Source organism: Manis javanica, chromosome 4, assembly GCF_040802235.1.
Source record: "Manis javanica isolate MJ-LG chromosome 4, MJ_LKY, whole genome shotgun sequence".
NCBI lineage: Eukaryota > Metazoa > Chordata > Mammalia > Pholidota > Manidae > Manis > Manis javanica.
In genome coordinates, this window is record NC_133159.1 from 211889 (window position 1) to 233873 (window position 21985).

Consider the following 21985-nt stretch of genomic DNA (forward strand, 5'->3'; position numbering starts at 1 on the left):
GAGGGCGGCGCTGGTGGCACGCGGGATGCGGGTCCTGTCTTAAGCCAGGTTCAGTCACGGCTCCAGCACGCGACGCCGGGTACCAGGCGTAGAGCTAGGGCATCGGCAGGACCACAGAGGCAGGTATTCCACGTGCCGCTCACGAGTCGGTATCCTCCGTGAGCGGCGGTGGTGATCTATGGACCTGGGCCAGACCGGACCGGGGGTCACGGCAGTCCCTCATCCCCGCCCACAGCCTCCCCGGGACTGTGTAAACACGCGCCGGTTAGGATGTCAGTTCATCTGCAGCAGACAAATGCATCCCCGGGGAAAACGCGATAGAAAGGACTCCTATTCAAAGAGCTCTTCAAGTCAATAAAAGGCTGATGGAATAGTAGAAGCGGCTATGCTATAGGGGGGCAGTTCGCCAAAAGACAAATGACGCCCTGGTAGCCAGGCCTGTCCCGCCCAGACCACTGAGAGACGCTTCCATTTCCGTGGACAGCCCTCCGCGCTCCTGTGCTGGTGGGAGGGAGCCAAACGATAAACAGATCCGCGCGCTGTTATTGAAGACAGTTTGGCCAGATAAACCTGAAAGTGCTAGGCCTGATACTTCAGTCCAGCGAGAGCTCCGCCGGGAATTCACCAGAGTATACATCTGCCTAAGTCCATAACACGGGACGGGGCAGGGGTAGCCACATTCCCTCTGCCCTTCCCGTGGGGACAGCCAGTAGGTACAAAAGCCTCTCCGGGGCTGGAAAGTTGCCCTTGGGAAGAAAGAAGTTAGGGAAGCCAGCCTACGATCTCCTTCCCTCCCCGCAACCCGCCTAGGGCGCCGGTCCGTGGTTCTGGACCATCAGATCCCACGACAGGGCATGCCACAGCCCGGGGGAGCCGGCGAGCACCAGGCAGGACCCCCAGGACGTGTGGCACTCCCCCGCACCAGCCGCCCCGCAGCCAGCGTCCAGATCAAGGCCTGGTACTTGACGGAAAGGAGCGGGTTTGCGGAGCGACAACAGCAAAGACCAGACGGACAAAGTGGCCTGCCTGGAGTCACACAGAGGGGAAGGCGGGGTGCGGCCTGGGACAGCACGTAGGGCCGCTGGTCCTCATCAAGCTTACGGGGTGCTAACGGGGTCGGGAGTTGGGGGGCAAGGAAGGTCCGGGAGGCTTCTTGGACACAGGCAGCGGGCGGGGCCCGGAGTGCGTCCTGGAGGAGTTGGCAGGCGTGGCGCGCGTGACTGGGAGGATTTGAGGGCTACGTTGTTGTGTCCCCGAAGCGCGCGGGAGTGCAGGAGGCGGGGCGGGCGGCGCCGAGAAACAGCGGCTGCGGGCAGGCGGCGGGAGCCTGGGACGCGGTGCTGGCCGCCACCGCCGAGCAGTCCTCCAGCAGTCGTGCGTCCGACTGTCTGCGCGTCCTCCGCGGGTCGGCGGCGGGTCCCGCGGCCGAGCCCATGCAGCCGCGCAGCGAGTGCCCGGCCGGCAGGACGCAAAGCCCGGAGAACGGCAGCCCGGAGCCCGGGCCCGACACGCCGCCGCCGCCGCCGCCGCCGCCGCCGCCGCCGCCCCAGCCTCCGGCGTGAGTGGGCCAAGGGCCCCCGATTGTGAGCAGGGCCGAGGGCCGAATGGGTCCGGGAAGGAAGGAGGGGCCGGAGGGGCGCGCGGCGACCCTGGCAGGCTGCCCGGAGGGGGCGGCCTCGGCCCCGGGCAAGCTCGGCCAGCCCGGGGAGGGGCCGGCGCCTCACCCCCGTCCTCGGTGTGTCCCGCGCGCCCAGCTACGCGGGACAGGGCGTCCAGAGGCGGCTGCCCCGAGGCTCTGTCCTCCCTCGCCGCTCTTGAGTTCCGACTGGGGCGCTCAAAGACTCAGGCAGCTAGTCTGCAGGGTGGGGGGCGGCAGAGGTGAAGCGGCCGCTTCGGAGGGTCAGGTGAGGTCACGCCTGCTGGCGGGGCAGGAGTGCGCTTCAGAGCCGCCGACAGCGTTGCCGCTTTCACTTTGTGCATTTCCTGTGAGCCCAGCCGATGCTGAGAACACTGGGCTCCAACGGGGGCACGGGAAGGGTGGCCGGCAACGACCAGAGGAGAGCCTGCACCCTAGGAGGGCAGCGGCAGCCGGGTTCTCACGGGGGCCTCAGGCTGGGGGAACCTGGGTAGAGGAGAATGTGATGTCTGCAGAACTGTGGTGGCAGAGGACACTGCACAGGGTCAAAGGCTGGCTTCAGATGCCTGGTATGCACTCGTGCTGGGAGCAGGTGCCGAGTGGAGTCTCCCTGGGCTCCAGGCATTCTCCCTGAAGGGAGGGAGCAGAGTGGGGTGGGGCCTAGGCAGCCTAGGAGGTCCTAGGGGCCTCTGGGCCTTGATGGAAGCCACCTATGAGCTGCTGCGGGGAGGATGGCTTCCTGGGTGCCCGGCCTTGCCCAGGGTCTCAGGGGTGGGTAAGCAGCTCCCTGCAGAGCACATCCTGACCTGCTGTCCCTCTGCAGCCCTGAGCCAGAGCGTTCCCGCGCCCGGCAGGCCCGGCCCACTGCCCCCATGGAGGGTGCCCTGCAGCTGCTGAGCCGAGATGGCCACACTGTGTCCCACAACTCCAAGCGGCACTACCACGACGCCTTTGTGGCCATGAGCCGCATGCGGCAGCGCGGCCTGCTGTGTGACATCGTCTTGCATGTGGCAGCCAAGGAGATCCGAGCGCACAAAGTGGTGCTGGCCTCCTGCAGCCCCTACTTCCACGCCATGTTCACAAGCAAGTATTGCCCCTTCAGCCTGGGCCCTCGGGATGCTCTGTGGGTCTCCCACGACAGGGAGCAAGTCTGACCCGCTGTCCCCACAGATGAGATGAGTGAGAGCCGCCAGACACACGTGACGTTGCATGACATCGACCCCCAGGCTCTGGACCAGCTGGTGCAGTTTGCGTACACGGCCGAGATTGTGGTGGGCGAAGGCAACGTGCAGGTAAGGCCGCCTCACCCTTCACGTCCCACGCCTCTGCAGGCCTCGTGCTTCAGCTGTCCTCATGTCCCCCTGTCCTCCTGTCCCTCTCCTGTCTCTCAGTTCCTCACACCCACGTCTCTGGCCCTCTGCCCCAACTTGCCCCACAGACCCTGCTCCCAGCTGCCAGCCTCCTGCAGCTGAATGGCGTTCGCGACGCCTGTTGCAAGTTCCTACTGAGTCAGCTTGACCCCTCCAACTGTCTGGGCATCCGGGGCTTCGCTGACACGCACTCATGCAGCGACCTGCTCAAGGCAGCACACAGGTACGTGCTGCAGCACTTCGTGGACGTGGCCAAGACGGAGGAGTTCATGCTATTGCCTCTGAAGCAGGTAACATGCCAGCCAGGGTGCAGCCTCAGCCCTGACCGAGTCCCTGGACTCCAGATCAAACCCTTGGACCCCTGCCTCCATCATCTGGGCCTTATTCCCAGCCTCTGACTCACTTCTATCTCCACTGTTCTTCCCCTGGGTTCCCTTGCTCTGTTCCCATTTTCTGACCTCACCCAAGCCTTCCGCCTTTGACCCTATGACCCCTTCCTGTTCTGACCACATCCCTGCCTACTCCCCCAAGTACCTGTTTGTACATCCCCAGTATTGCTCTGGACCTAGTCCCTTAGGAACTGGAACTGTGGCTCCCCAGCCTACTTGGCTCCTCCTCATAGGAACACTGGGGCCCCCATTGTACTCTCCCTCCCAGGCACCTTCAGGGGTCTCTGGGCCCCCAGACCCTTCCCAGATCTCAGGCCTGAGGGTCCCCATCCCCAGGTGCTGGAACTGGTCTCTAGTGACAGCCTGAACGTGCCTTCGGAGGAGGACGTCTACCGGGCTGTCCTGAGCTGGGTCAAGCACGATGTGGATGCTCGAAGGCAGCATGTCCCACGGGTGAGGCCAATCCCTGGGGCTGCCACCATGTCTGGGGGGACTCAGTAGCTGGGAACCTGGGTGTGCCTGGGTCCTTCCATGTTCAGAGACATGCCCCCCACTGCCCTCCCCAACAGGGGGGATGCAGACACGTGTCTTGGGAAGGACCCAGAGTATCTGAGGGTGTTCTCGGGCCCAGGGCCTGCCACCTGACTGTGGCACCCCTGCACCCCAGCTGATGAAGTGTGTGCGCCTGCCCCTACTGAGCCGGGACTTCCTGCTGGGCCATGTGGATGCTGAGAGCCTCGTGAGGCACCACCCTGATTGCAAGGACCTGCTCATTGAGGCCCTCAAGTTCCACCTGCTGCCCGAGCAGAGGGGCGTTCTGGGCACTAGCCGCACACGGCCCCGGCGCTGCGAGGGCGCCGGTCCTGTGCTCTTTGCCGTGGGTACGCCCACCTGTCCTGCCTCTCATGCCCCTGCTCTGTGCCTTCTCTCCATGAGTCCAGCACAAGCCCACCCCACCCTACCTGGTCACATCCAGTCACATCCAGCGCCCACCCCACAACTGCTCCTCTGTGCTCTTCTGACCCCATACAGTATGACACATTCACCAACCTCCATCCCCAACCACTCTGGAACCCCCATGTCATTGACTTTGAGCTGTGCTAAAGTCCCCTAGCCCATTGCCTCCCTGGGCCCCTCACCCTACACCATCACTGCCCCCTCCCTAGGTGGTGGGAGCCTGTTTGCCATCCATGGGGACTGTGAAGCCTACGACACACGCGCTGACCGCTGGCACGTGGTGGCCTCTATGTCCACACGCCGGGCTCGGGTGGGCGTGGCAGCAGTTGGGAACCACCTATATGCAGTGGGCGGGTAAGCATGGAGGTTGGTCTCTGGTAGGGCTCAGCATGTGCCCTCTGGGCCAGCCCTGACCAGCCCCGGACCCCTCCCCAGTTACGATGGGACTTCAGACCTGGCCACCGTAGAGTCGTACAACCCTGTGACCAACACCTGGCAGCCTGAGGTGTCCATGGGCACAAGGCGCAGCTGCCTGGGTGTGGCTTCCCTGCATGGCCTCCTGTATGCAGCCGGTGGCTACGATGGGGCCTCCTGCCTCAACAGGTAGTAGCTGGGTTCAGGGCTGGGTGGCCTTTCGGGGTTGGCTCAGCAGCAGGTGTGACTGCATCAGGACTACAGAGGTCACTCTGAAGGAGAGCAAAAAGGGACCTTGTCTGACTCAAGTCACCAGAGTCCCCTATGCCTCTTCATCTGGGCCAGCCCAGTTGCCCCTTCTTTTCATCTCTGGGGTCCTTCCCATCAGTCCAGGGGCTGGGCGCAGGTGGATACTTCTCTGGTATCGTTCAGGCAGCCAGTGGCCTGTGCCCACCCAACAGGCCCTGCCTCTTATTCCAGTGGGGTCAGTTCCTGTGACTGCCAGCACGGAGTTCTAGTCATTCCACAGGGAAGGGCAGGTCCTGGGGCCAGGGCAGCCTTTCTGCCACCACTCAAGGTCGGCGGCATTTCTGGCGTCCACAGTGCTGAGCGCTATGACCCTCTGACCGGAACATGGACGTCTGTCGCTGCCATGAGCACCCGGAGGCGATACGTGCGTGTGGCCATGCTCGGTGGGTGACAGGGCCTGTTTTGTGAAGTGCCCACCCTGGAGATGCCACACACAGCGGGCACACCACGGGTGTGTTGACTCCCCACAGATGGGCACCTGTTCGCCGTGGGTGGTTATGACAGCTCATCGCATCTGGCCACCGTGGAGAAGTATGAGCCCCAGGTGCGAAACACACCCTAACCACACGTGTTCCTCTTCCTGTGAGCCTCTCCTTTTTTCTTTTTTCTTTTCTTTTTCGGTTACTTGAATTTTTAATTGAAGTATCCCAAGAGCCTCTTGAGTTCTCACCCAGAGGGTCAGCTCTCAGCATCGCACCCCTGTCCTGCTGACCCCCGTCCTGGAGCAGGGTCTGCGCGGTGGAGGTGCAGGGAGGCTGGTGACGGCTCTGCCTGGGCCCTCCCCTGCAGGTGAACGCGTGGACGCCGGCGGCCTCCATGCTGAGCCGACGCAGCTCAGCAGGAGTGGCAGTGCTGGAGGGGGCCATGTACGTGGCCGGCGGCAATGACGGCGCCAGCTGCCTTAACTCCGTGGAGAGGTACAGCCCCAAGGCCGGCGCCTGGGAGAGTGTGGCGCCCATGAACATCCGAAGGTGCGCCGGGCCTCACTCCGCGGGCTGGGAGTGTCCCCCTGTCACCACCACAGTGGGTTTGCCCCGTCCAGGGACTGACATGTGGCCCAGGGCTTCACCCTGGGTCAGGCGCCGGCTCCTCCCCACATCCCTGTCTCCACCTTCCAACGGGCCCAGCAGCCCTGTGGCCCCGCCCCCAGAGGCCCCTCCCACGGCCCCGCCCCGCAGCCCCTGTGGCTCCCCCTGCGGTGCCTGCTCACCGCGGCCCCTGGCCCCCAGGAGCACGCATGACCTCGTGGCCATGGATGGATGGCTCTATGCTGTTGGGGGCAACGACGGCAGCTCCAGCCTCAACTCCATCGAGAAGTACAACCCAAGGACCAACAAGTGGGTGGCCGCGTCCTGCATGTTCACGCGGCGCAGCAGCGTGGGCGTGGCAGTGCTGGAGCTGCTCAACTTCCCCCCGCCGTCGTCGCCCACGCTGTCCGTGTCGTCCACCAGCCTCTGACCTGGCGCGGACTGCCGAGGCCCGCCCTGCAGCCTCCCACATGCCTTAAGCCCCACGGGCGGGGTCCTAGGCCCCCACCGGGGGCGTCCTGTGCCCTCTGCCCACGTCTCTGTACGTTGAGGCCGCCTGTGTCTGTGTCCGCTCATCGGTGTTCTGTGTATGCTGTTTATTTATTCATTATTTATTGATCGGAGCACTGCGCAGCCACCCATTTACACGTTTACCCTTGGAGTGTCCTGTGTCTCTGGGACCAAGCTGCCGTCTGGGCTGTCTTCCCACCCCGCTGGGGGCGCCAGGGAGCTGTAGGGGTGGAGACCCCTCAACCTAGGAATGATGGGGATGGACACACACTGAAGTGGGTCAGGGGCCAACTAGGACTCTACAGACCTGGAGGTAGGAGCGGGCAGATGCAGAGCGACCCAACAGGGTTAGTTGGGGACTTTCTGAGCCGGTGCAGACGCCCCGAGCCTGCGCTTTGCACGTCACCCTTGCCTCACCCAGCCAGTCACGCTCCCAGGGAGGGCCTGAAGCTGGCTTCCTTCTTGTGAGTGTGGTGGCTTTTCTGGACCCTGCACTGAACTGGGCACACGTGTCACAGACCCCACGCAGCAATATGAGCCAACTTGAACAATAAACACATTTCTTGGGCTCTGTGGGCCTGAGGCTGAGCGTCCATCTCCCCGCTTCAAGGTCCTGTCTGGGGTGACCAGGAAGGCCGGGGGACAGGTGTATAGCTGGGCTGGGATGCTGAGTTGCCATTCGAGGCCTTTGAGGCACATCCAGGTGGGGCAGGGCAGCAGCGTCCTGGACCAGCACCCAGTCATGAGCGTGGTTTGCTGTCAGCCTCGTCCTGGGAGACCCCCGTGGCCGGTGTCTCACCCCAGGTTCTGGGGAGTGGGGCGTGTACAACATTTCCTCTGCCTCACCTAACAGTCCTGGGCATACCTGGGAGGGTTGGGGCCTCCTTCCTGCATTCTGGTTAAGTCTCGGGGACCCTGCCCTTGGCCAGTGATGAGGGTCGGCCGAGGCATCAGAGGAGTCTGGGGCAGGGTCCTGGCTTCCCCTTCCCCAGGGTTGTGAGCTCAGCTGCTGAAGCACTGAGAGCAAGTACACACCCCCTTACAGTCAGTGGTGACTCACAGACTGGCATCTAGGTGGAAACAGGATGTGTGCGCACACAGCGAAGGGGGTCTGCGGGCTCATAGTGTTCGGCACCGGGCACCCCAGCTTGAGTGCAGGCAAGCCGTGTACTCACAGACCGGGCCCTCTGGGCCCCTCCTGTACAGGCTGGAAGCTCTTGGCTGGACCAGGGGGCAGTCTTTCCTGCCCCAGGGTGCCTGGTAGGCGGGGAAGACCCAGGGCAGAGAACTGAGAAGCCGGGGCCCAGGGGGCGGTCCTCCTGGAAAGGCCCCGCCCTTGGGAACAGGGCGAGCCTTCCCAAGGACCCTCCCTGGGAGGTGGGGCAGAAGGCTCAGGGCAGAGGGACTCAGACTGGACCTCTCCGCTCGGGCCAGCCAACACCTCCACTGATGGGGAACAGCCACTGTGTCCCCCAGGCCCCTAGGAGGCTCCGTGCCTCCTTTTCCAGAAAGCCCTCTCTGAAGGCAACTCGGTGAGGGGCATTGGGGTGTGGCCTCAGCCGCCTGGTCCCAGGGTCTCTCTCACCCTGCCTGGGGGCCAGGCTGTGAGCCCCCCATTCCCTTGTTCCCAGAGAGGATGGCACGAGGAAGCTAACTGGCCTGTTTGGCTCGGAGACCAGCCCCCACCAGGACACCACTGCCAACAAGATCTTCTACTATGTCCCTGGGACGGTGAGCGGGCAGTGGGTGTGTCCTGGCACAGGGGGCGTGGTGGTGGTCTGCGTGAGTGCGTATGCCCATCCTGTCCTCACTTGGCTTAGGGTCTTCCCTGGGTCAACCCAGGGTGGGTGAACCCAGAACGAGGGGAGGAGGTAGACTGTGCCCCGCCCTGGGAGCTCACCTGGCTGAGAGTCGAGCAGCGAATGAAACCAGGAGACACTGAGTCAGCGTGGCCGGCGAGCAGGCAGGGCGGCTCGGGCGGGCCTCCGGGAGCTGCTGTGTGGAGCCAGCACCCCAGGCAGACTGCACAGGGGGGCCCGGTCTGCGCCACAGGCCCCGGTGTCTGCCTGCCCCTACCAGCATGCGGGACGGCGTGTCTGGGCCAAGCGTGCCCGTCTCTGTTGCTGCTGTGGCACGGGTGCTGTGTTGGTGGTATGGCTGCGAACCCCCAGCACCCTCCATCACTCTGGGAGAGCTGGAGGCTTCAGGGTGAACAGCGAGCCAGCCTCTCACCTACTCCAGGCCGCAGTTTCTCCCAGGGGGTGTCTCCTTGACATCCACTCTGACTCATGGCACAGCAGCCTCCTGTGTCTCCCCTACCAAGGCCACACAGCAAGGATGTGGCTCCCAAGCAAATGCTAGGCTACCTGTTAAGCTGAATGCCATCTCTACCCAGCCTGCCCAGTTCCTGTGGAGTTAAGGACCAGTCAGCTCAGGGAGAGACACCCAGCCCTTTGCGCCGACATGGCTGACACTGGGTTGGGGCCCCAGGATGTGAGGGAAGTGACCCCCCTCCAACTTTTGGCCCCAGGGGCATCTGGGAGCCGAAGGGAAGGAAGAACATTTGTGACTCTGCACCAGGGGCTCTGGCCAGGGCTCCTGCCTATGCTGCTTGGCCGTCACACTATACCCTTGAGGCCTAGCAACTGGTGTGGGCTTCCAGAGCCCACCTTCCTAGGATGTTCCTGTCACGCTGTCCCCTGTCCTGCCCTGTGAGCCCCAGGAGTCCCTGTGAGCAAGTGCTAGCTTCGGAAACTGTCCTGCCTTAGAGAGGTGGGCAGGGCACTTCTGCCCAGGGCCGGGCCAGGCCTGGATGGTGTCCCACCGTGTGGCCACATCTCAGGCCTCAACTCCCTCTGTTCAGGTCCAGGACACATCCTGTGACCCTGGTGGAGTCCCATGAGGTGCGGTGGCCCCAGAGGTCCTCCCTTGCCAGGATGTGGTGGCTGGAGAGGGGAATGGCCATGTCAAACCTCTGGAGGGGGCGTCAGGGGAGTGGCCCTGTGGTGGGTTCTGTGGCTGCACATGAGCCAGCCCTGCTCAGGTCTCTGAGCTGACTCCTCCCCAGACCCTAAGGCTGAGTCCAGGCCGTGAGGTCAGCCGCATGGCCCTTCCTGATCTGTGCCCTATTTTTCATGGGTCCCATCCCGCATCATCCCCCTTACTGGGTGTGGGTGCAGGAGGCCCCACCCAGAGGCAGGGAGGCCAGGAAGCTGCGAGTCTGTCTGTTCGCATTCCAGCGCTTGCCCAAGGGCAGCTCAGCTTGGCCAGGGCACAGCAGCCCATGAGGACCCCCCTGCTGGCTCAAAGAGAGCCTGGCCCTCTCCCCAACTCATCCATGAGTCCCTAGATCTCAACTCCTCCAGCCCCAGGTCAGCGCCCATCCCCATCTTACCCCCAAGCCCCTGTTTGTAGAGGATTCTGTGTGTGCCAGGTTGGGTTAAGTGTTTGCAGGCACCAATCCCTTTTCCTTCAGCAGACAATTGTTGAACCCTCAGCACACCCCTGGCCTGTCCTAGGCCCTGGGGGTACAGAAATGGGCAAAACATACCAAACCCTGTTCTCATAGTGTTCCCATCCCTGAGACAGAGCCAGATGGCAAGACAAATACCTAAAAGATGCAGTAAGTCAAAAGCAGCTAGTGCTAAGGAGGAGATAGGAGGAGAAAGGTGTGCAGGGGGTCGGGGAAGGGTGGAAGGGTGGTAGGGTGCCCAGACAGGACTTCACAGAGGAGGTGACATCTGAGACAGGCTCTGAAGGGTGAGTGGAGTTCTGCTGAGTGGTCCAGGCAGAGGGGACAGCAGGGCAGAGCCCTGAGGCAGACATGCCCGATGTGAGGGAAGAGGACAGGGGAGGGTGCAGGCCGAGGACCCCTCAGGCTGTCGCAAGGGCCCTGGTCGTCTCTGTGAGTAAGGTTGGGGGCACTCGGTGCTGGGCTGAAGTGGCCAGCGTCTGCCCTCCAGGGCTGAGTGGACGCATTTCTTTGAGCTGCACATTTGCTGACTTGGTAGCTTGGAATAGGCCGTGGTGGGTGTACATACAGCATGGATATTGACAGATGCTGTAAATCAGCAGTGCCCCCCGCCTTTTTTGTAGAACCAGGACTCACTGGCTGGCACTGAGGCAAGGGAGGGTGTGAACATCATGTCACTCAGACACCCAAAAACCCCTCTGACAGGCAGGTCTCAAGAGGTCATATAAGCATGAAACAGCTTAGGAAACAGGAAGACAAGGCTCGAAACTCCCCTGAGTCCAGACCTCACTGAATCAACCACGAGACCACCTGATAGGCTGTGTGTGTGCACTCACGTCCTCTGCTGTTTTCTGCCAAGAGTGAGGGTGTAGGGGTCTGGACCCACACGCAATGGTGCATGGGTTGTGTGTGTATGTGGGGCCCTCTCCCCCAAGCTCCGGTGCCCGCAGGACATCTCAGGCCTGGAGCGCCAGCGAGAAGGCCTGGAGCAGCCTTTCCTGAGCGTGTTCAAGACAGGGCGGTGGAGGGTGCCCGTGAGGAACCTGGGCAAGGTTGTGCACTATGCCAAGGTGCAGCTGCGTTTCCAGCACAGCCAGGTGGGCTCGGGGGACCGGCGGGGAGTGCCTGGGGGCCAGCCTGGGGCCTGCCCCGACCTTTTCAGGCCAGCAGCCCTGCTCTCCTCCAGGACACCAGCGACTGCTACCTGGAGCTGTTCCCCTCCCACCTGTACTTCCAGGCCCATGGTTCAGAAGGACTGACTTTCCAGGTGAGGGGAAATGGGCAGACTGAGGAGGCAGGGAAGAGGGAGGGAGGGTGCAGGCCCTTGGGCGGGGGTGGCCGTGGCTCAGGGGGACCCTGCTCTCCCATTCCCTGTGCCCTGGCAGGGGCTGTTACCACTGGCGGAGCTGAGTGTCTGCCGGCTCGAGGGGTCTCGAGAGCATGCCTTCCAGATCACAGGTGTGTGGGGCATGAGCAGACTGGACCCAGCAGGGCCAGAGAGCAAGGCCTACTCAGTGACAGTGGTCTCTGCAGAGCCCCGGGACTCTGGCTGGACCTGAGCTCATAAAGGTCCTGGCTTTTCCTCCAGTGAGCACAGGTGCAGCACCGGGCTGGGTGGAGGCAGCAGCTTGGGGCATTCAGAGCTGTGCAGGGGCCCCAACAGTAGGTCCCAGGGTCCATGGAGAGCCCTTTGGGTGGCCTTTCCTGCAGGCTGCCCACCCAGCCCACTCTGCCCATCCAACCACAGGCCCGCTGCCCGCCCCCCTTCTCGTGCTGTGCCCCAGCCAGGCCGAGCTGGGCAGCTGGCTCTACCACCTGGAAAAGCAGATGGCTCTTGTAGGAGCGAGGCACTGCCACACAGCACCCCCACAGGTCAGTGCCGGGAGCCCCTGCGCCCCTTTCCCATCCCCACTTCCTCCGCTGTTCCCTGACCCCCTTTCACCAGGGGCCCCCTGAAGACGAGCTTCCTGGGACTCTACAGCATAGGCTGAGCCGGCTGCACACAGTGTTGGGGCGCCCAGCGGTGGGCAGCGCCATCTGCGCCTCCAGGGTCAAGCTGCAGCATCTGCCCTCACAGGTGGGCTGGGGACACGGGTGAGGAGGCCAGGGAGGGGAATGGGTACAGGCCAGTCGAGCCTCCACTTTGACTTTCGACCCCCTCCAGGAACAGTGGGACCGGCTCCTCATCCTGTACCCAACTTCCCTGGCCATTTTCTCTGAGGAAGCAGATGGGCTTTGCTTTAAGGTGGGTGCCCCACACATGGGCCCGCCCCAAGGAGGTGCCCTGTGTGCAGAGGTGGGAGGGGGCAGCAGCTCAGGAGGAACCTGTATTTCGGGGCCTGTTGGGACAGAGCACATGGGCCCCGCCCTCCAGCCTGCCTCTCTGGTCAGCTCTGATGTGGGCAAGGAGGGGCCGGTGCCCTGGCGCCTCCTAGCACCCTAGAAGGGGCAGATGACCCTCACCTGTAGCAAGTGGCTCCTGCGAGGCCATCCTGTGCTGGTGCCTGGTGTCCCCGAGGGGTGCTGTGCCTCTGAGCGGGCATCTTCCAGGTGCCTGAGGGGCATGTGTGTGCGTGTGTGCACGTGGAGGCCCTCGTGGGCTGGAGCACATCTGCCACGTGCATCAGGGCATCCATCTACTTTGGGTGCAATCGTGACCTTCAGCCTCTGGGAAACACGCATGGGGGCTCCCCGAATACCCTCCCCACCCAAGCTGTGTCTCAGCAGGTCATCCAGGGCATGGAACCCCCTAAGGTCTGTCTGTGTCTGACATTAGCTAAGAATGGATGGGGCACCTGGCATCATGTCAGCCTTGGCCCCGCCTTGCCCTCTGCCTGGCATCTGAGTGCCCACCCCAGCCCTGACAGTGAGGTGGAGAAATGGGGCCAGGCAGAGGCCCAGGGCTGCCCCCAGCCAAGGACCCCTCTGACCCTGCCCCCGCAGGGGGAGCTCCCACTCGGTGCTGTCCACATCGACCTGGAGGAGGAGGAGAAGCAGGTCCACTCTTTCCTGATCAAAGGTGGGCCGAGCCCAGCCTGGGGGGGAGGTGGCACGAGCCTGGTGGCACCCCAGCTCTTTGGGGTGCCTTGTGGGATGCCCTGCCTGCCCGGTGCCTCACAGTGTCTGTTTGGCAGGCCGTCTCATCAATACCATCCGTGTGGTGTGTGCCAGCTATGAGGACTACAGCCTCTGGCTGCTCTGCCTGCAGGCTGTTTCCTGCAGGGATGGAGCCCCCCGACTGCTGGGCCCTGAGAGCTTCCTGGGGCCTCGGAGGCCCACCCAGGTGAGGGGTCAGCAGGGGGATGTCTGATCCCGGGCAATGGTGAAAACAGGAGGGCAGAAGTGTGATTCTGGGCACGGTGGGTGGGCAGTTGGGTGCTGCCCTCTGGCTCACCATCCCCTCTGGCTGCCCAGGTCATGAGTGGCGGCCGAGGCTCACTATCTTCAGACGGACGAACCAGCTGGGACTCGGGGTACCTGGCACCCCCATCCACCCATACCAGCCATTCCCTCCCTGGGTCCTCAATGGTGTTCACCACAGGCTGCCCTGCCCAGCCTGCACACGTGCGTACAGGGGACGGGGCTGAGCAGAAGGGGCAGGGGGCCCTGAGGGAAATTCATGTTGGGGAGCCTGGGTCCCCCATAATACCCCATGTCAAGAGGGACCCTAGTTCCTTAGGGAAGGGGGCTCAGACTGGAGAGAGCTCTGTGCAGCCTCGGGGGGCTATATGAGGGATGGCCTCGGGTCTTTGGTCCCCACAGGATCAGGCCAATCCCGGCTGTACCAGCAGCAGTGGGCCGAGAGCAGAGCTGAGACGGGGCGGCAGTAGTCGGTCACCTAGGAGCAAGGCTCGTTTTGAGGGGCCTGGCCTGGGCACCCCGCTGCACCTGGACCTGACCAAGGTGAGCCTGGTGCACTGACCCTTCTCTGGCCTGGCTCCCCCACTCCCTCCACCTCCTTGGCCCCTGTCTGTTGGGCCCAGGTGGTCACGGAACCTCCTCGAGGCCCCTTGCACAGGAAGGCCGGACTTGGGTTACTTCCAGCTCCAGGAAGTCCGTCTCTTCTGCTTTTTGCCTGCAGCTGAGCAGACTGGGCCTGGAGGGCGAACCCAACGCCCCAGACCACTCTCTGGAGATGCCCCACTCTCCACTCTATGCGGATCCCTACACACCACCTGCCACCTCCCACCACAGGATCACAGATGTCCGGGGCCTGGATGAGGTCAGTCCCCTGTGGGTTAAAGAAAGAGCTGAATGTGTTCACATCCTGATGTTTACAGTACGCCCGAAGCCTGAGGTCTGCTCAGGCCATGAAAGCTAAGGGGGTTTCTGGGTGGGGCACCCCTTAGCTCCGTGGAGGTCCTGGCCCAGGGCCTCAGGTCACCAACACTTCCCTGGCAGTTCCTCAGTGCAGCGCAGAGCCCACTTGGACCTGAGCCCTTGAGCCCGGTGCCCTCTGTCCCTGTGCCTATGCCTGTCTCTGGACTCTCCAGCCCGCGCTTGCTGTCCGAGAAGGGAGCCCTGCAGCCCCAAGCCTCTAGGGGGTGCCGAGGCCCTGGCAAGGGCCAGGGGCCCCCAGACTCCCCTAGGCGTGTGAGTGGCAGCACCTTCCCTGGGCCAGGGGTCTGTCGGGGGAGACATAGCATGAGGCCTCTGGGACCTGCTGGGGCAGGGGAGGTGGAGACTGAGCACAGGGAGCCAGGACGGCGGGGATGGGGAGGGCTGGAGGGAGAGGTGTGGGGGGCTGGGGGCTGGCGGGCTCCCGGTGTGGTCTCCAAGCGCTGTCCCCAGGGCTCAGCTCTCACATCTGTGGTGCGATCCCCAGGTCCCCTCTGCCAGGGAAGTTCCGCCCAGCCCTCTGCCACCTCCCCCAGGTGAGTGAGGGCCCTGGCTTCTTTCTGGGGGGAGCTGTGGGTATTTCTCCCCTAAGCACATGCCCCTCTGTCCTCCCCACCAGACGGCCATCCCCCCAGGAGCTACGACACCCTCTGGGAAAAGGCTCCATCTCCCTCCCACCGGTGGAGGCCCCGCAGAGCCCCTGAGGCTGAGATGGGGCTCATCCAGTGGATCTGACAGCCCCCCAGGCTGGCTGCGTCCTGGGACCAGCTTCAACCCTGGAGAGGTGTTCCCAGCAGGGCCTGGGTCTTTCTTTGTAGGGCCACAGGCTCACTGGCCCCCACCCCTGTCCAATACCGGGTCAGGGCCTTGCCTCAGCAGGGTAGGGGGAGGCTCCAGAACCCTGAATTTCCCTGGGTTCTGGAGGGGCCTAGAGGAGGGCCCCATCCTGAGTGTGCTCTGCCAGTGTGGCTGGGCACCCAGAAGACCGAGCCTCAGCCCGCCTTCCAGGGAAGGAACAAAGGAGGGGACCTGACGGGGGCTTCGGCTGGGAGTGCAAGGATGGCACGGGTGCGAATGTCAGAGGGCTGCAAAAGTCATGACAGCGAGGGTCAGAGTATGTGAGGTCAGAGGGCCGGAGGGTTAGAGGTCAGCAAGATCTGAGCCTTCACACGCAGAGAGGAGGTACCTGGGGCATGTGAGGAGAGGGATGGACTGGTCAGGAGGAGCTGACAAGAGACTAAACAAAAACGAAAGAGAAGGAGATTTTATTGGTGCCGTGTCCACACGTTCTTGCCCGGCCACCAGGAGTCCCCCACCATCCTGGGATCCCTGCGCATCTGCCTGAGGCCGCATGCCCACCCAGCACCCAGCCTCGTGCACCCCCCCCCACCTTCCTGCCCCTGCTTTAGCTCCTCTCAGCCCTGGGACAACCCCAGGTGTCCAGTCCCTTCACCTGATGCCAGGGCTCCCCAGAGGAGGGGCTCCAGGCTCAGCCCTACTGACTCCCACCCTGCAGGGACCACTGGGCCACCTTCCTGCAGGCCCCTGTAGGTACCTGCTCATTGTATCAGGTAGGCTCCAAGGAGGTCTTGCTACAGGCCTTTGGGGTTCAAGAGGTCAGAGAGGCCTCAGAGGTCCTCACTAGCCCAGCCCATTTGTAAATAGGGCAGAGTCCCTGGGATACCCCCACCCCAACCTCATCGCCCTTGCCACACGCCAGCCTCCAGCTACGGTCTCACTGCTGCTCTGACCCTCTAATTAGTGCACAGTCCTGCCCCTCACCCCCAACTAGAGAACCAGATAAAATATAGGATACCCAGTTAAATCTGATTTCAGATAAACCACAGATAATTTCTTAGCGTAAGTATGTCTCAAATGCTGTGTGTCTGAAATTCAAGTTTCACTGGACGCCCCATCTCTTTATTCGCTGATCTGGCCACCTTACTAACCAGCTGCCCGCTCGCCCTACTCATCCAGCCTCCCGAATGCCCCCCCTCCCAGGTGTGGAGCACAGGCCTGGCCTCAGGCCTTTGGGCGGAGTCTGTGGAGCCGGGACCAAGGACACTGGCTCCTTCCTACATCTGTAGAACACAGGGGTCAAAGGGCAAGGCCTGAGGACAGTGCCTCATTGTGAGCACCTGTGGCCATTTCCTTGTCCTGCGCCTTCCTGGTCCAAGCCTGGGTCCTAGGAGCTGTGGCTGTGGCTTCAGCGCCCCTGCCCCGCCTGCCGGCGGAAGTAGTGGATGGCAGAGACGGTACCGATGTTGGCCAGCAGCACTGCAAGGAGCACAGGGCTTCCTGAGTGCGGCTCCCCTCCGCCGGGCCACCGCCTCTGCCATGGGGCCTGGCCTCTTCAGCAGGGCTAGGTGGGTCAGGAATGGGAGGGGCGAGGTCCGGGGAGAGACCTGTGCGTCTGTGTACCCCTCATCCCTGTGGGCTCCAGCCCCTCCTCCCCCAGGCCCCCCAAACCTGTTTTCCAGGCGTCTGGGGTATGCAGATCTGAGGTTCTCACAGCCCAAGTGGCAAAGGCCACGAACATCAGGCACATGTCATTCTGGTTGAAGGTAAACGCGGCAAGGGAGTCCCGAGGCTCCCCTAGGAAGGAGAAGCGAACCCTGACTCCAGCTGTTCTGTGCAGACCCATCCGTCCCAGGACACGCCTGCCTCAGGAAACATCTATCCTGGCACAGGCCTGTCCTGGAGCCAGTCCATGTGGGGACATATCTATCCTGGGGCACGTCTGTCCTGGCACTTGTCTGCTCCAGGACACACTGTCTGAGTCACATCCTCCCTGTGAACTATGCCAGACGCACAGCAGTGTGCGGCACAGTCAAGGTGCCTCTGTGACACATCTCCTAGTGTGCAAAATAGCTCCCAAAGGGAATGTGAGGTGAAGTCTATGAGCACCTGAGGGAGAGCCACCCTGGCGCCTGCTCTGCTAGAGGCTGGGGGCAGGGTGCTGCTGTCATCCGGGCCTCAGCACAGGGTGACGGTCAGGGCTGAACTCAGCCCCTAGTGGCCCTGGTGCCTGGCCTGGGCTGTCCCACCTGGACTGTGTCCTGGGAAGGCTGGGAGCTGGTCCTTCTTCCCAGATCGCCCCTGACGCCTCCCCACCAGCTCATGACTCGGGTCCTGGCCTGCCTCGCCCCAGGGGCTCTTCTGGCTGAGCTCCCTGGACACTGTGTTCCCAGCACCTGGCAGGCCCTGGGGCCCACACAACACCTACCTGCTTGCCTGGCCACCAGATGGAGCTGCTGTGCTGTGCCTGGGCTGGGCTCTGGTAGGGTGCCTGGCCCCACTCCCCCGGGGACTGGCCTGGGGGCCTCCGTGGCCCTCAGCTGGAGAAAGTCAGCTAGCCCCCGCATGTCCGCTGACCTGTCCTCCCCAAGGAAGTGTTCATAGGCCTCAGGGATGGAGATGGGCATCAGGTCTCCAGGTAGAGGGGCTGGCACAGGCACAGCTTGTGGGGGTGGGACTGCAGAGAGGCCACCCCGGTGTCCCGGCCTCTGGGCTCTGCAGTCCTGGAAGAAGAACTCACACATGTCTGGCCACTGGACTTCGGCTGGGGCCTGGCCAGACTCTGGCACCTCCTCCACATCTTCGTCCTCCTCCTCAATAGTGTCACAGAAAAAAAACTCATAGGCCTCTGGGAGGGTCACTGTAAAGCAGCTCCTGGGCCCAGGCCCTCCGGAGGCAGAGGGGGCAGGGGGAGGCAGGTGCTTGAGGATCCGAGGCTGAGGAGTGCGGGGCCCAACTGCCATGGCGTCCCAGCCTCCAGGCCCCCCGCGGGCCCCAGCTGCTGTCCTGGGGGCCGAGGGCTGGGCTGTGGCTAGTGAGGGTGGGCCCAGGGCCTCTCCTGAGCCCAGCTCCTGGGGGCTGGGCACAGCTGTGGAGAATCGCACTTTCTTCTTTTTGGGGGTTTGGACAGGGCCTGGGGGGGTCTCCCCCAAGTGGTGTCCAGGAACCCCTGATATAGGCTTCCCTCGGAGCCCCCCTGGAGGCACAGCTGGGCTCAAACCTGGCCCTGCTGTTGGTGCAACATCCATCGCCACCAAACGAGGCCCAGCCTGGTCGGCGGCAGGTCCGGGCACGTGCACATCAGTCTGGGCCTTGGGAGCAAGGTGAGGTGGAGCTGCACATGGTGTAGCCTTTGAGACAGGTGTAGGTGAGTCCACTTCCGGCTTGACCATTAGGTCCAGGATAGAGAGGTCCAGATCCAGTCTAGGCTTGGAGGTGGGTGTAGACAGAGCCACATCTGACTCAGCCATCAGGACATCTGGACCAGCCTCCTGGGCAGGTTTAGACACAGTATGTAGCTCAGCTCTGAGGGGCCCTCTGAGCAGGTCCGTCCCTTGTCCCGTTGTTGGGACAGGTGGCGATAGATCCAAACCTGGCCCCTGCCTGGTCACCTGCTCAAAGGCTCCTGCAGATTCTGGCCCCAGTTCATCCTGCCCGGCTCCTGCTGTCTGCTGTTCTGTCTTAGCCGGGAGACCCTTCCCCTCGGACCCAGCCAGGCCAGGGCCCCCCTCGGGTCTGGTTTCAGAGAGCAATGGGGAGCCCAGCTGGGCGGGAGCAGAGCCTGGGGTACTTGGGTGCCCACCCCCCTTGGTGCCCGCAGCACGCCTCTTCTTTCGGCTGGGGCTGCGTGGCGGGGCTCCAGGGCTGCCAAGGGGTCTCTGGGGGACATCCCTGCAGCCAGAGGACTCGAGGCTCGGAGGAGGCCCACCAGGGGGACTGGGTGCAGGGCTCTGGGGGTCTGGCCCCTGCAGAAGCCTCTGCATCTCGTCTCCGGAAGACTCGGACCCTAGGAGAGATGAGCTCTGGCTGGGAGGAGCGGCACCAGAGCTGAGGGATGGCAGAGCTTCTGACCGTGTGGACGTGCTGGGTGTCTGCTGACCAGCCCCCGCAGCCAAGCTGGGCTCATGCCAAGACCTGCTGACCAGCCGCCGGGTGGCTGCCTTGTCCTCCTCTTCGAGGCTGGGCCAGCCGCTCCCCCCGGGAGCCTGCTGTCCCTGGAGAAGGGTCAGGGGCCCGGGAGGACCGCCGCCACGACTGTCCCCCTGGTCAGTGTCGCTGGGCATGAGCTCGTCCCCGGAGGCCAGGCCGGCCTGCAGGAGGCCACACTCTTCGCTGGTGGCTGAGAACTCGGCCCAGTCCCGGTCGCTCAGCTGGATGCTGTACTGGAAGTTTTCCATTTTGGGTCAGCATCACTTGGGCAACAGGGCCCACATCCAGGGGGGGTCTTCACGGACCCAGGCCCTCAGCACTGGCAGGCACCCGCTGCCAGCGCCGTGCCTGCCCCGTGGATGCCCCCAGCCTCTCTGGCCCAGGGGCCAGCACTCCATTTCTGTCCTGAAAGAAAACAGTCCAGGGTCCCCAGAGAGGCTGTGCTGCTTTCAAATCTGGTTAGAAAACCCTCCGCTCCCGCTTTCCTTATTTCTGGGCTGACCCCAAATGATACCTTGTGAAGTACACTAAAAAAATAAAATTCTTCATGTTTGGATTTTCATCTCCAGAAGTGGTTTTCTTCAAACCTTTGAGCATTTTCTGGCTGGCTGGGTCAGCCCCACCTTCCCCAGCTTCCCTCAGGTCTTTGTTCCAAGGTCGACTGGATGCAGCAAAGTGGTTCCCAGGACCTCCCACTGGGGGTCAGCTCTCCTGGGCTGGTTCAGCCCGGCCTGTCCCAGCAGGCCCCAGGTAGCCACCGGCCATGGGGGGAGGTGACCTTTGGGGATGACCTCCCACCAGCCTCTGCGGGGAGATCGCCCTGGGGCTGACCAGGGCCCACTCAGGGGTCAGCGGCGAGAGCCTGGCTCTGTCCCTACCTAGGCAGGAGGTCAGAGAACAGAAGTGACTGTGACTCCCAGCGGCCCCCAAGGGCCGTCCTCAGGGTCTGTGCCCCCTCCCTCCACGTAATCTCCATGCACCAAGGCAACCCTAGCTGGCTGAGAGCCCCTAGCCTCTTGACCTGCTGTGGGAGCTGCCCTTTGGCCTTTGGCCAGCCCCCACCAGACCCACGGGGGTGCAGAGCTGCTCTGGCCAGGCCGACCCCACAGTGATGACACCTTGAGACAAGGTCACAGTGGCTTCCTGGCCTGCTGAACTTTGCTTTCCCCCCTGCCCTTGGGCAGGTCCCCGTGGGGACTCTGGGGCCCCTCAGGGTAGGAACGAGGCGCTGACAGCATCATACCTGGGACCCCGCAGATGGCTGGAGCTGCCTGATGGTGCTGGGCTCGCCGCACAGATTCCGCCTCCAGTGCCGAAAATACCCCCTGCCTGTGGTCACATGTCTCCTGCCAGTCAGGGTCCAGGCCACAAATAGATGGCATTTGATGGGACTCCAGCGACGTGAGCGGTGCCCTCCTAGCCAAGTAAGAGGCCAGCCAGAGGACGCCGGCCGGCAACTGGGACCTCTGCCTCTTCCCTGAGCCGAGGCCGCTCTGTCTCCTTGTCTTGGCCATGCACAGGCTGCTCTTTCCTTTTAAAGTGGTCCCACCCACAGTGAGAATTCAGGCCCCCCCATCTGCTAGCAGCTCCTCAAAAACAGCCAAGGCCCTTCCGGATTCTAGGGCTTTTTACCTGTTGCCTGTGTAGAATTGAGGGACTCAGAGAGATGAGCCGGGAGGTGACTGGTTCCAGGACGCTCCTAGGTGCCCTTTGGAGGTGGGCTCCTGCCAGTCAGGGGGCAGGATGTGCCGCTCCCTGGTCTGGCCTCACGGTGCCCGCCAGAACCCCCACCCCCAGCAGCTTTGCCGAACCTGCTGACGGGGCTCACACCCTCCCGGTGAAGGGCACTCCAAACGCCTCTCCACCTATGGAGAGGAAAGTGGGTCACCCCGGCCAGCATCTCTCCTAACTTACGCTCCTGTGGGCAGGGCCTGAGATGGGGGCATCCCTTCAGTGCAGTCTGTCCCTCCAGGGAAGGAGAACCAGTCCCCAAGTGGGGACAGGCAGGTGGGGTGGCCCTGGGGGATGACACCCCATGCCAGGCCCACTGCAAACACTTTTCCAAAAGCTCGTCCATCCTGGGGGTCACCAGGATGACCCTTCACAGTCAAGCTTGGCGAGGCACAGAGAGGGTGAGTGACTTGCCTGTGGCCACACATCTAGTAAGTGGCAGTCTTAGCCACGCTCCAGGCCACACATCACTGTGACACACACACCCACAAGCACACAGGTGCGCACCTCTGGCCTCCAGGTCGGTCGCAAAGGGAGGAGGAGGGCTCGGACAGGGAGAGACTGGACAGACAGGTGAGCAAGGCCGCTTCGGCAGCAACACAGGGTCAGAAAGCTGTGGGGAGGAGGCGGGGGTGCCCTGGACGGGCCTCCGACCCGGACAAGCCTCGGTGGGTGTGGCGGCGAGGGCCAGAGGAAGCCAGGCTGTGTGTTTTGATTCCCAGGAAACCTCTCCATGGGACACGTGCAGAAGGGGCACAAATGGCCAGTGGAGGCACCTCGAAGCCCGCCAAACCCCACCCAGGAAGGCTGAGGCTGCTGCGTCCTCCATCCTGCCACCCAAGCAGGTGGGCCTGGCCTAGATGAACTTTATACCAACAGAATCG

At 63.1% G+C, this 21985-nt stretch overlaps 3 protein-coding genes across 10 annotated transcripts; 2 read left to right on the forward strand and 1 right to left on the reverse strand.

Annotated features, from left to right (window-relative positions):
- The first annotated feature begins 88 nt into the window (after positions 1-88).
- KLHL17 (kelch like family member 17) lies at positions 89-7181 on the forward strand. 4 transcript variants are annotated; one of them, XM_073232966.1, is made up of 13 exons: positions 89-713; positions 811-1558; positions 2460-2719; positions 2807-2928; positions 3075-3296; positions 3732-3848; positions 4063-4276; positions 4562-4706; positions 4788-4955; positions 5247-5458; positions 5546-5619; positions 5865-6046; positions 6305-7181. In XM_073232966.1, exons 2-13 carry the CDS (start codon positions 1434-1436, stop codon positions 6531-6533), a joined length of 2070 nt encoding a protein of 689 aa, XP_073089067.1. In that variant the 5' UTR covers positions 89-713; positions 811-1433; the 3' UTR covers positions 6534-7181. The 4 variants fall into 4 exon arrangements, with proteins under 4 accessions (XP_073089067.1, XP_073089068.1, XP_036855569.2 ...); XM_073232967.1 differs by having other exon boundaries at positions 89-1558; positions 5865-5992; XM_036999674.2 differs by having other exon boundaries at positions 89-1558; positions 5370-5458.
- A 793-nt stretch (positions 7182-7974) lies between these two features.
- Positions 7975-19926, forward strand: PLEKHN1 (pleckstrin homology domain containing N1). Of its 5 annotated transcripts, none has more exons than XR_012129909.1 (16): positions 7975-8145; positions 8245-8344; positions 11021-11182; positions 11272-11352; positions 11471-11543; positions 11833-11957; positions 12031-12162; positions 12250-12330; positions 13029-13104; positions 13220-13368; positions 13500-13649; positions 13848-13988; positions 14167-14307; positions 14579-14678; positions 14911-14959; positions 15043-19926. XR_012129909.1 is itself a non-coding variant. In XM_073232969.1 (16 exons), exons 1-16 carry the CDS (start codon positions 8063-8065, stop codon positions 15156-15158), a joined length of 1851 nt encoding a protein of 616 aa, XP_073089070.1. In that variant the 5' UTR covers positions 7979-8062; the 3' UTR covers positions 15159-19926. The 5 variants fall into 5 exon arrangements, 4 of the variants coding, with proteins under 4 accessions (XP_073089072.1, XP_073089070.1, XP_036855573.2 ...); XM_073232969.1 differs by having other exon boundaries at positions 7979-8145; positions 14487-14678; XM_036999678.2 differs by having other exon boundaries at positions 7979-8145; positions 11036-11182; positions 14487-14678.
- On the reverse strand, positions 16565-19618 carry PERM1 (PPARGC1 and ESRR induced regulator, muscle 1). The gene is made up of 3 exons (XM_017671933.3): positions 17650-19618; positions 16893-17018; positions 16565-16700 (listed from the first exon to the last, which is right to left on the reverse strand). The coding sequence occupies exons 1-3, from the start codon at positions 19616-19618 to the stop codon at positions 16630-16632; spliced, it is 2166 nt and encodes a 721-aa protein (XP_017527422.3). The 3' UTR covers positions 16565-16629.
- Positions 19927-21985: the final 2059 nt, after the last annotated feature.